The 12195-nt window shown below is 39.7% G+C and overlaps 1 protein-coding gene across 4 annotated transcripts; it reads right to left on the reverse strand.

Moving 5' to 3' along the window:
- Positions 1 to 2113: 2113 nt before the first annotated feature.
- On the reverse strand, positions 2114 to 11869 carry LRRC30 (leucine rich repeat containing 30). Of its 4 annotated transcripts, XM_043995100.1 has the most exons (3): positions 10567 to 11869; positions 10333 to 10429; positions 2114 to 7172 (listed from the first exon to the last, which is right to left on the reverse strand). In XM_043995100.1, the coding sequence occupies exon 1, from the start codon at positions 11607 to 11609 to the stop codon at positions 10710 to 10712; it is 900 nt and encodes a 299-aa protein (XP_043851035.1). In that variant the 5' UTR covers positions 11610 to 11869; the 3' UTR covers positions 2114 to 7172; positions 10333 to 10429; positions 10567 to 10709. The 4 variants fall into 4 exon arrangements, with proteins under 4 accessions (XP_043851035.1, XP_043851116.1, XP_043850945.1 ...); XM_043995181.1 differs by lacking the exon at positions 10333 to 10429 and having other exon boundaries at positions 2114 to 3621; XM_043995010.1 differs by lacking the exon at positions 10333 to 10429.
- Between the last annotated feature and the right edge of the window lie 326 nt (positions 11870 to 12195).

Below are 12195 nucleotides of genomic sequence, written 5' to 3' on the forward strand. Positions count from 1 at the left end.
AGAAGATCTTGAAACCTGTTCCTTGAAAGAAGCCAGGAAGGGGTTTGGGGGTGGGGAGGCACCGGGGGTCGAAATCACCCACATAGGTGGAGTGGTAACTGCTTTACTTCTGGCCAGGACCCAGTACTGCTGAGTATGCTCCACTGTCTCTGCACCAAATGGTTCCAGGCTGTTTTTGAGTTCATCAACTGATTTTTGGTTTGTTTCTACTTTTTTTTTTCCTATCTCTTCCCTCCTTGCCAAATTGTAATGCATTACTTCTTGTAGCTGTGCATGCCTCTGGTTATGCTCTCCAGACCCTTCTAATTTCCTATGCCTAATCTGCTGTGGGCTGGGAACCCAGAAAACCAAGTTCCTTAGACTTTGTCGATAGAATAAGAGTTAATAGGAAAGAAGTTCCTAGTGAAAGAAATTATTATTAATAACTAATGATTTGAGGAGGTTCCGAGTTCCCTTTTTCTATTTTCAAGACCTCAGTCTCTGAAAGGTAAGTTCCTCCTCTATCTGATCCCACCTAACATCACAAGGAATCTCTAGTCTAAAGTGAATTCCATTCAATCAAGCTTGGGTGGAGACTGACACTTTTGTCTAAATTGCTGAAGGCCGGGATGGTCTGAGTATAGAGATGGTATCTCTGTCCAAGGGTGACATGATGACACTCTCAGCCCTTCATTGTCATATTAATTCTTTCATTAATTGTTAACTCATCAGGGTTGATTCCCAGGCTGGGGAACACCGACTTTTTAAAAATATAAACTATATAAACTGTGAGCCTAAGCCATAATTGTGTTTCCTCTAAGAGAGTCAGCCAAATGACCACCCTTTTGTTAATAAACATGCTGACCTTGTTAATAAAATAATTAAATTACCCAGAAATTAATTATGTCTCTTGAACCTTTTTAATCACCACATAAGAGCCTAAGGGACTCACCTATTACTCAGGGGCTTTTAAAGATATTTTTGAGGGTAGAGGGAGTTACTTCTAGATTCTCAGCTGTATTTCAGATAATTAAAGACAGGAGATAAGTGACCTTTGGATAAATGAAATATTACTCTACTACTAGGGAATAAGTTCCAATTTGAACTCCATATTAAGATATATTTATTTTGGAGGGTTGCCTGTAACATTAACATTTCAGAAATAGAAGAAGGCAAGGGAAAGTGATAAGAAAAGTCAAAGGGTGAATTCGTTTTCAGCTTCATTAAACAGCCTTTCAAAGTTTATAGTGATGTTGACCCTACTATGTGTGCCTGTGAATGGGGAAGAGACAAGCAAAAAATGAGAGTTTTGTTACAAGCTTTTCTGAGTATGTTTTGGAGCACAGTACTGCTACCAAAGGAGGCAAAAATCTTTTATTTTAAATACTTAGTCTTAGTGAACTAAGCTTAGTTACTTTTTTCCAAGGGAAAAGAGACCATGGGATCAGGGAACTTGGAGACAATTCAGTCCACCCCTCTTTTTTATCCATGAAGAAACTAAATTCATTAATAAGAAGTACTGTGACTTGACCAAGTTCACATAGGTAATATGTAGTAGAGGCAGGACTAGAACTCAGGTCCCCTGATTGTTTATTCCTTCTATGGCAAGAATGCAAGGAGAAGATAAAGCACTGGCCCTGGATTCAGTAGGACCTGAGTTCAAATCTGGCCTCAGACACAAATCACTTTACCCTCATTGTCCTGCAAAAAAAAAATGCAAGGAGATTCAACATACTGCCCTCAAGCAGGAAAGCCCTGTCTGAACCTTCAGCTTAATAGAAGTTAGAAGAGAATCATTTTTTCCTTGCTATCTTGGGGAGGGGGAGAGGAGGGGAGAGAGGGAGAAAAATTTGGAACTAGAAATCTTATAAAAACAAATGTTGAAAACCATCTCTACATGTGACTAGAAAATAATAAAATACTTTTATGATAAAAAAGAAGAGAATCATTTTGTCCTTCAACTTCCAGAACTTGCACATCAAAATCCTAGATTTATCTGCATTGTTGAGCTCTAAACATAAATTAAAATTGTAAGAATAAATTAATCAATAAATTTACATAAGAACTTTATTATATGTTTAAAAGGAATAGCGAGTTTTACATAATAAATTTTCAGTTTCATTGTGCAATCATCTTTTTAAAAATTTAACTAGGTTATAGAAATAATTGTTTTATTCCATAAATTAAATAAAATTAATATTTTTATTTTCAAAAACAAAATAAAATTGTATTTTTCCCAATGAAAAGAAGCAAACATTAACACCCAAACACAACTTCCCATCCATATACTACTGTTTTTCCTTCTCTTAGACAAGCTTTGTGACCATAACTGTAGAAATCCATTTTGTAAGGTGGGAACTAAGAAATATAAGAGTTTAGAATCAAAAGGACTTTTTTTTTTGCGGGGCAATTGGGGTTAAGTGACTTGCCCAGGGTCACACAGCTAGTGTCTGAGGCCAGATTTGAACTCAGGTCCTCCTGAATCTAGAACTGATGTTCTATCCACTGCGCCACCTAGCTGCCCCCATCAAAAGGATTTTTAAAGTAAAAGGCATCTCAAAAATGAAAGGTTCCTAACATAATTAGGAATTATACCATCAGGAGTAAATCCTAAGAGCATTTGCTGGAGTAGGAGGTGGGGAGTAGCAATCTATCGTATAACCCGTCCAAGTAATTGGAGTTGGTTGTTGTCCTTCATTCTCAAAGAGGACCAAAATGACATCACTATGTTAGAGTCAAGTTACAGTGTGCCCTACCATGGCTGTTCAGATCAATGTGAACTCAGAATGCTCAACCACAGGTCAGGCAAAAATAGTCCATGTGAACATTTGGGTTGGATTCTCTAAATTTGTGCTTCTCATGTTTCTTTTGAGTTACTTCAGTTCTGCTTTGCTCATGGAGCACAGCACCTCCTCTGATGAGGGCACACCATGCTGGGTAGTCCTGTGCCACTGTTTCCCATGTCATGCAATCAATTACAAAGTTATTCAGAGAGACCTTAAGAGTATCCATATATTGCTTTTTCTGACCACCATGTGAGCACTTGCCTTCTGTGAGTTCTCCATAAAATAGTCTTTCAGGCAAATGTGCATTTGGCAGTCAAACAACATGGCTAGCCTATCAGAGTTGCACTCTCTGCAGTAAAGTCTGAATGCTTTGCAGTTTATCTTGAGAGAGATAATTTTCAGAATCTTCCTAAGATAATTCAAATGGAAGTGATTCAATTTCCTGACATGGAGCTGGTAGACTGTACAGGTTTCACAGGCATACAACAATGAGGTCAGCACAATGGCTCTGTAGACCTTCAGTTTGGTAGGCAGTCTAATAACTCTTCTCTCCCACACTTTTCTTTGGAACCTCCCAAATGCTGAGTTAGGTCTGGCAATGTGTACATCATCCTCATTATCAACATGTATATCCCTGGAAAGTATATTGCCGAGGTAAGTGAATTTACCCACAGTATTCAAAACTTCTCTGTTTGCTTTAACTGATGGTTCCACATATGGATGGTGTGATGTTGCTTGATGGAACACTGCGTTTTCTTGGTATTAATTGTTAGGCCAAAATTATCACAAGCAGCAGAGAATTGGCCCATACTTTATTGCATCTCAGCTTCAGAGGCTGCATTAAGTGCACAATCATCTGGAAAACAACAAAAACAACAACATGCACAAACACTCCCTCCACCTTCATCTTGGCTTGTAGCCCTTTCTTAAAGAATTTACCATCAGTGCAGTGGCTGACCTTGATGCTGTGTTTGTCCTCATTGAAGGCTTTTGACAACATGGCTGAAAACATCATGCTAAAAAGCATGGGAGCAAGCACACAGCCCTGTTTCACTCCAGTGGTGACTAGGAAAATGCAAAAGCATTATCCATTATTCAGAACCTGGGCAAACATGCTGTTGTAAATGGACATACAATACAAATGAACTTTTATGAGCAACCAAATTTTGCCATAATTTTCCATAAGGCCTCATGACTGACAGTATCAAAGGCCTTGGTCTGGTCTATGAATGTTGTATACAGACTGTGTACAGACATCTGTTCTGCTCCTAGCATTTCTCCTGGAGTTGTCAGGCAACCAATACTATATCAACCATTCCTCGACCCTTTCTGCAGCCACACTGGCTCTCAGGTGGGTGACCATCTTCTAGGTGAAGTATCAGCCTATTAAGGAGGACTCTGGCAAGAATCTTGTCAGCAATAACTAAGAGAAAGATGCCCCCATGATTGTCACAGGACAATCTATTTCCTTTATCTTTATGGAGATGGATAATGGAGGCATCCTTGAACTCCTGGGGGTAACCTCCTTACCATATAAGCCAAAAGGCACAGAGATCATTTAAACTAGACTCCTACAATTTCCCACTCTCACCAACTTTCCCCTCATCAGGAGCAGAGCATTCATTTTCATTAATGAGAAAAGTCCCAAACCAATGAACTTTGGGAGTGGGGTTACATATATGTTATTTTTTTTTTGGCGGGGCAATGAGGATTAAGTGACTTGCCCAAGGTCACACAGCTAGTAAGTGTCAAGTGTCTGAGGCTAGATTTGAACTCAGGTCCTCCTGAATCCAGAGCTGGTGCTTTATCCACTGCACCACCTAGCTGCCCCCATATTTGTTATTAATAATGAGATTGGAAAAAAAGTTGAGACAGAGTTCTATTTCCACATGTGACTTGGTCCCTACCTGGTTGAGTGCTAAATGATAACAGAGAACTGAAGCATTGTAATTGGTTGAGAAGTCATTTAAGAAGAATTACTTAAGCATTTCCTATATGCCAGGCACTGTGCTAAATTCAGGGATACAAAGAAAGGCAAAATTTGGTCTGTGTACTCAAGAGGCTCACAGTCTAATAGGGGTGATAGTATATAATTAAGCATATACAAGATATATAGAGAGTAAATTGAAAGTAATATCAGAAGGAAGGCACTAGCAATTGGTGGGGAGGGAGGTTTCAGGGAAAGGTGGGATTTGAGTTGACTCTTCAGGGAAGTGAGGGAAGGTTCTGGTGATAGGACAGAAAATTCCAGGCATGGAGATAGTCGATAGAAAAGTATGGAGTCAGGAGGTCAGGAGATACAGTCCTGCTTGAGGAAAAGTAGTGAGCCAGTGAATTTGTATTGTAGAATACTCAGAAGGAAGAATGTGTAAAAAGACTGGAAAGGTGGGAAGAGATGGAAGGAAGCAAGGAGAGATACTGAATGAAATGAGGAAACTTGCATTTTAGAAGTAGCCAGAAACAGACTTTCTCCTTATGAGTGAGGTCTCACAACAATAAAAAAATCAACATAGGGAACTTTGCGCAATAATCTTTGTATTTCTCTAATGTCACATAAATTCACAAATTCATTGTGATTCCTGTCTGTTCCCTTTTTAAAAAAAAATACTATTAACCCTTTAGATTCATCATATTACACACAAAAAATTAAAGGAAACACATATATTCTTCCCTTTTCCCTAATCTGTTCTTACTCATTCCTGAAATTGTTAACAAAACTTAATTTTATCTTGCAATGTCATTTTCCCAACCCTTTCTCACATGTTTTAAAAATCTGTATTATTTTGATTAGGGATTTATCATAGTTATGTTATTATAGTAGTAATACTGTCAATCAAGAGGTTATCTCTATACTGGCAATGTTACTGTGCTATTTCAAAACAATTTTCTGAGAGTTTGGAAATAAAAACCTTTCCTTGTGGTAGACTAAGTGTATAATGCTAACTTGGATACTTTAATTTTAAATAGTGATGGTAGAATTAAATAATTTAAAAGTGTGTTCATTAACTTTATCTGCCTCTTGCAAATACTGCCTTTTCCCTTGCTATTTGAGGTTGTTTTCCTGGGTCATCTGCTATTTGTCACTGTATCCAGAGTCTCAATGAATCGATTTATGTCCCCTGCCTTTTTCCCATGGCTGTTACTGCAGAGAGCAAACTAGTTAAGTCACATTGAATGCTAACCAGAGTTCCAGAACCTCTGTCTATTGATGTCACAGGAACATTTCCTGATGACAAATGTCACCATCATTTACTTTTCTTCTCAGTTTTAAATACATGAACATTGACATGCATATTCAACGTGTGATTTGGAGCTTGCGAAATGGGCTTTTTAAAATGAAATAATCCACTGCCAAAATTTAAAAAAAAGATTAGCTTAATGTATCTCTACAAATAATTATAGTGTGTCCTCCTTTATCTCTTTCCAGAGCAAGCAGGACTTTATTCTGAAATACAGGTGCACAAAACTGCAGTCACTCGTCTTCTACTACTGAAGTTAAAAAAAAAAAAAGTCTATTAAGGAAAGCCAGGCTATGCAGTACATTTTCCATTAACCATTTATTAAGTCAACAAGTCACGTAATGACTGCACTTTTCTCTCTGATACACAGCCTCTTTATTCATCTAGCAGTATTATTCTCCAAACAGATGTGTCTTTTCAAAGCTTTCCTCATTTGCTAGGAGCACAGGATTTCTTCCTAATTGTGAGCTTGTAAGCTGTGAGTGCTTCAAAAGGTGTTTCTGAGCATCCCATCCTCCCCCAAATGTCTCTGTACTGAGAGCTGAGTGGCATGAAAGCCCTAATACCCCAGCAAAAATGTGAGCATCTAACCTCCCCTCCCCCCAGCTGTCAAGTATCCAATTAGCTCAGCTTCTTCCCTTGCTTGGGTTTGGAAACTAATGCTGCCTCTCTCCCAACTCTAATGCCTTCAGAAAGCATAGCCCAAGTACCTATGAGTTATTTGATTGCTTGCAGAATTATAACTACAGATGATAAGTGAGCAAAATTTCCCAGCCAGTCAGTGAATTGTAAGGTTTGATAGCACAGATGAGCCTATCTGAAGGTTATTTTTCAGATCCCCTCCTCATTTGTGTTTTGAATAACTAGATACATGAACCAGCCTTGCCTTTGTACTGTCTCTTTATCGATAGAACTCTTTCATGAAGAACAGTCACAGAGGATCAATATCTAAAGCCCATCTGGCAACATGCTATTATTTTTATGATGTTGCTTAATACCAAACATTAATAAAAGAAAGCATGGTGCCCTATTTTTGAAAGGCACCAAGACAAGCTAAAAACTGGATGGATGCTGCAGCTTCTGATAATAGGTATAAGCTCTCAGGTCACCTTCGAAAGACTGTTATGTTCTTTTCCTGGAGTAAAGTTACTGTTCCTGGATCAAATAACTGAAAAGCAAGGAGAAGAAATAAATGTGATTGTTCAATTGGGAAAGCATAGGACTGTGTCCCCGTCTAGGCCTCTGCCTACAGCAAGGTCGGGGAAAGTAAAACCTGAGTCCAGGTGATTCTTTGTGCAACAGGTATGAACTAACACAATCCCAGAAGGCTCAGGTATATAGGAAATGGTTTCACATGCAGTAGCCAAGGTCTGAAAGACAGCAGAGCACCGTAAATAGAATGTTGGCCTTTGGAGGCAGGAAGACCTGGCTTCAGATCCTGCTTCAGTCACTTACTACCTAGCTATATAATCCCTTGGAAGTCACTGAACCTCTCTTAACCTCACCTTCATCATCTGTAAAATAGGGGATAATAATAACACCTACCTAATAGAGTTGTTAGAAGGATCCTATGAGATGATATCTATGTTGAGCACTTGGCAAACCTTCAAATGTTGTTAACATTAGCAATTATTATTGAGTACATGATCTTCATGGATTTTGAAGATTAATATTGTGGTCTCTGTTTTCCTAGGATTCATGATTTAGAAGGACTTCTCCACATGGTTTTAGTAAGTTTATAGTGAAAGAACTGAGTGTGGGTGTGGGCTGCAGAAATTTCATAGGATTATAATAGAGCTGAAAAAGACCTGATGTAGCCCAACACCTTCATTTCAAGTAGATGAGGGGCAGTTAGGTGGTGCAGTGGATAGAGCACTGGCCCTGGAGTCAGGAGTACCTGAGTTCAAATCCAGCCTCAGACACTTAACACTTACTAGCTGTGTGACCCTGGGCAAGTCACTTAACCCCAATTGCCTCAAAAAAAAAAATTAGACCTCAAGTAAATGAGGAAATTGCTACCTATATTCTATAGGGAGTAAATGGCAGAACCAGCATTGAAACCAAAGTATCCCACTGTTTGATCCTTACTAACTCCTTCCATATAAAGCCAATACATCCTATTTGCAATGATTCCACTAGAGGATCTCCTGCATGAATGTGTTACTGGAATTGCATGTTTTGTTGGTAACAGCAAAAATTTGCCTGGATCATCCCTACCCACTTTTTTTTTTTTTTTGATAATTCGCTTTTACTTTTTTTTTTTTTTTTTTTTGGCGGGGCAATGGGGGTTAAGTGACTTGCCCAGGGTCACACAGCTAGTAAGTGTCAAGTGTCTGAGGCCGGATTTGAACTCAGGTACTCCTGAATCCAGGGCCAGTGCTTTATCCACTGCGCCACCTAGCTGCCCCCGATAATTCACTTTTGATTCTATTAGGGGGAAAATCACCAGCTATTCAATCACTATTCATTCATTCAATAAGCATTTATTAAGTGCCCACCATATGCCAGGCACTGTATTACTCAGAGCAAATTAAAGTTTGTCTCCTTGAGCAACTCTTAGAATCCCAAGATGGAAGTCCCACAAAGAGGCATGATAAGGTAAGTCATTTTCTTCCCTGGGCACAATTTTCCACATCTATAAAATTAAGAGGTTGGACTAGATCAGATATGTCAAACTCAAATATAAATGGGAACTACTAAACCATACATAAGCATACTTGCTGGCAGATACTGATTCATTCACCACTTATTAACCACTTATTTAACCACTTACTAAAACCACTTATTAATATTGTATATATTCATTATCTACATTTGATTGTATTTTTATTTACTTTCTTAGTTTCCAAAGATGGCCTTTAAGATATTTTTAGCTCTAAGTCTAAGATTTAAACTTGGAACCCCCAAATAAATTGCTCACAACTACCCTGGCAACTTGTGGGAGGGGCAGAGGTCCCAGAGTGTGAAGGAGCTGAGATGGTGCTCTGCTATTCTTAAAGTTAAAATAGCATCCTTCTACAAAACATTTCACAAATGCCTGCATAGTGGCTTTGAAAGGATCTGCCGTCACCTGAAGCAATGAAAGAGAGCTAGAGTGAAGATAGGTAAATGCTGCCACAAGTCCTAAAATTAATATGGTCCAATTATTGACAAATAGTCAATCATCTAGTATAGCTGGTCCTTTGTTCATTCAAAGATACTGTTCTTTCCTCATTAACCATTTTTCTTCTAGGCATTTATCTCCTAGAAGATGAAATGTTAATGTCTTAGGTGTCCCTGACTGCCAGCTGAGCTTTAAACCCCATTGGCCTCTCTGATAAGAACAGTGGAGCTGCTTATCCCAGTGTCCTTGATCAACTGACAGCTGTTTTCTTCTAGAATAAAAGTACATCACATTTTTTTACAGCGCCTTCTGCCTGAAGAGACTAGAATGCTTTACAAATGTGATTCTCTGGTTTTTTTAAACACTCATTCCTGAAAAGGCAGGTGGTAAATAGAGCTACCTCTCAATTAGAAAGGGAATATTTATTCTCTTGTTGAATTATTCAGTTCCATTCAATAAACATTTATTTAATGCCTATTATGTGTTATTATGTGGCAGGTACTATGCAAGGCACTAGGGATATAAAAAAAATAACAGAAAATAGCATAGTCTCTGCCCACAGGGAGCTTACATTCTATTAGGGGATGGGGTGAATTAGGAGAGGTATATCATGTACACACATAAACACAAAATATATACCAGATGCATTCAAAGTCACTAACCACTGAGGAATCAGGAAATGTCTCTTGAAGGAGGTAGCTCTTCCTCCTCTCCTGATAATAGCAGAATGAGGCAGTTCTAGGTTAGTAGTTGTTTCAACAAGTTTTGGGAGAGACAAGGTTGAAATTTTTCGTTAAAATGAATGGGGAGGGGGGGCAGGTAGGTGGCACATTGGATAAAGCACCGACCCTGGATTCAGGAGGACCTGAGTTTAAATCTGGGCTCAGATACCTGACACTAGCTGTGGTGACCCTGGGAGAGTCACTTAACCCTCATTGCCCTCCCCCCCCAAAAAAGAATTTGTTATATTCCCTGGGAGCTGTATTTCACCTCTTTGCCTTCTTCTAACACAGGTAATCAACCACATTGTATTACAGCATATCAAATGTTGTCATGCCAACATGGACTTAAGAATTGCTTTAAAATGTCAGCAGGACATTGTTGCTTATTTTGCCCCGATCTGGTCAGTGATTCATTTAGATGAGACCAAGGCAGCATCAATTCTTTTCTGGTCCCAATCTACCCTTCAGCAAGGAACTGAGTCTTGAAAAGCAAAATGGCCTACCTTTCAGTGGTAGACTGAAGAGCAGAACCCTTCTATCTAGATTTCCAGACTATAAACTGCATCTTGCTGATTTTCAAGAAGAATTCACTTTGTTTTTCTTTAAGAGGAAAAACAAAGGTGATTTAAAATGTAGATGCAGACGGAATTTTAAATAGCTTTTAGCGGTTATGAGAAACAAAAGCAATGACCAGCACAGATTTAAAATAAATGATCCCCATAGAACAATTCACTCACATTCAGTGATTATTCAGCAAGTCTGAAATAAAAGCATTTGCAAACATTGAGAAGCAATAAAGTTGAAATTTCAGACCAGGAAAGTGCACCAGTGGGAAGGAGTGTGGATGAGGGGATCCACAGTCACACTTCAACCGGACAAATCAGCTGTGCTTTTTATCTTTCAGGTAACTGAAGAGAAGATCCAGGCCCCCCTCCACCAGATCTGGCAGAGGCTTGGAGAGAGGGTTATGAGAAATATGCAGCCCTTTGTCCATGGGATTCCAGGCGATCCTGTCCAATCGATTGAGCAAGTAGAGTTCATCAGGTAGCGTCTGGATATCGTTGTTGTTCAAGTTCAACAGCTCAAGTGTGGTAACTAAGCAGAGAGACCTTGGAAAGGAGTGGATATTGTTGTTTTCCGCGATGAAGATCTGTAAGCTTACCAGGCTCTGGATGCTCTCGGCAATATTTTCCAGCCGGTTAGAGCCCACGTGAAGGAAATCTAACCCCTTCAGTGAAAACACGAAGATGGGGATGTGAGCAAAGCAGTTGTTGCTCAGATTCAGTTTCCTCAATCCGGAAAGTTCTGAGTAGGTGGAAGGGAGGTGGGAGATGTAGTTGTGGGACAAACTTAAAACTTCCAAGCTCTTACAGAGACTCAGCTCCGGTGGCATCTCTGTCAGGCAATTCATATTTACAAACAGCACTTTCATGTTCCTGAGTAGCCCAATTTCCCTGGGCAGGCTCTTTATTCGATTCCCACACAGATTCAGCACCACAATCCTCGTCAGTTTCCCCACCTCTGCTGGGACCACCATGAGCTGGTTATGGGACAAATTCAGCTTTTGGATCTCAGACAGCCCCCACAGAAAGTCGGGAATGTCAGTCATTCCCTTGGTGACCAAACTAAAGCTGATATGTCTCATGCCCCTCTTCAGCAGTGACCTTGGGTCCTTCCCCAAAAGGACATCATCCCATTGAGAAAACTTCTGTCTCTTCTTGGCCAGCAATATTCCCTTGGGGTCCTTATTCTTGGAGTCACTGGAATGCTTGGCCCCCATCACACTTCCTTGGCTCCTTGGGTCCTATAGCAAACTCTTTTGGGTAGAGAGTTTCTCCTTCCACCAACCCCAAAGTGTCTGCAGATTGGAAGTCTGGGCAAACAACGTGTTGACTGGGTATTTCAGCTCCAGGAAAATTTGTGGGGGAAAAAGTCAAGATTAGAAGTCCTTCAAGGTACGCTCTTGAATGATCAACACAAGTCTTCCTGTAAATGATGAAGTAGAACACTTTGGGCTAGGTTTAGGTTGTTTCTCTTAGAGCAGCCGGGCTGTAATGAAACACTTAGTCCTGAAACTGCTAAATAGATCTGCTCACTTCATGCTGAATGCCATGAGGCAGCTGTCACTGTCATTCTGTCTGAGTTTTATTGAACTGATATGTGTCTTCATTGCAAGCAGGTCACAGAGAGCCTGGATATAACTTTACCATCTCAGCTTTTCTTGGGTAACTCAGTTGAGCAGGCAATTAACATGAGCTCAGAAAAAAAGAAGATGATGATGAAGAAGAAGCAAAGGCACCAAAGAAACTGGTGTAAGGAGCTGGAAATCAATTTAGAGACATGGTTTTATCCCTCTGGGCAGGTTT

Source organism: Dromiciops gliroides, chromosome 1, assembly GCF_019393635.1.
Source record: "Dromiciops gliroides isolate mDroGli1 chromosome 1, mDroGli1.pri, whole genome shotgun sequence".
Taxonomy (NCBI): domain Eukaryota; kingdom Metazoa; phylum Chordata; class Mammalia; order Microbiotheria; family Microbiotheriidae; genus Dromiciops; species Dromiciops gliroides.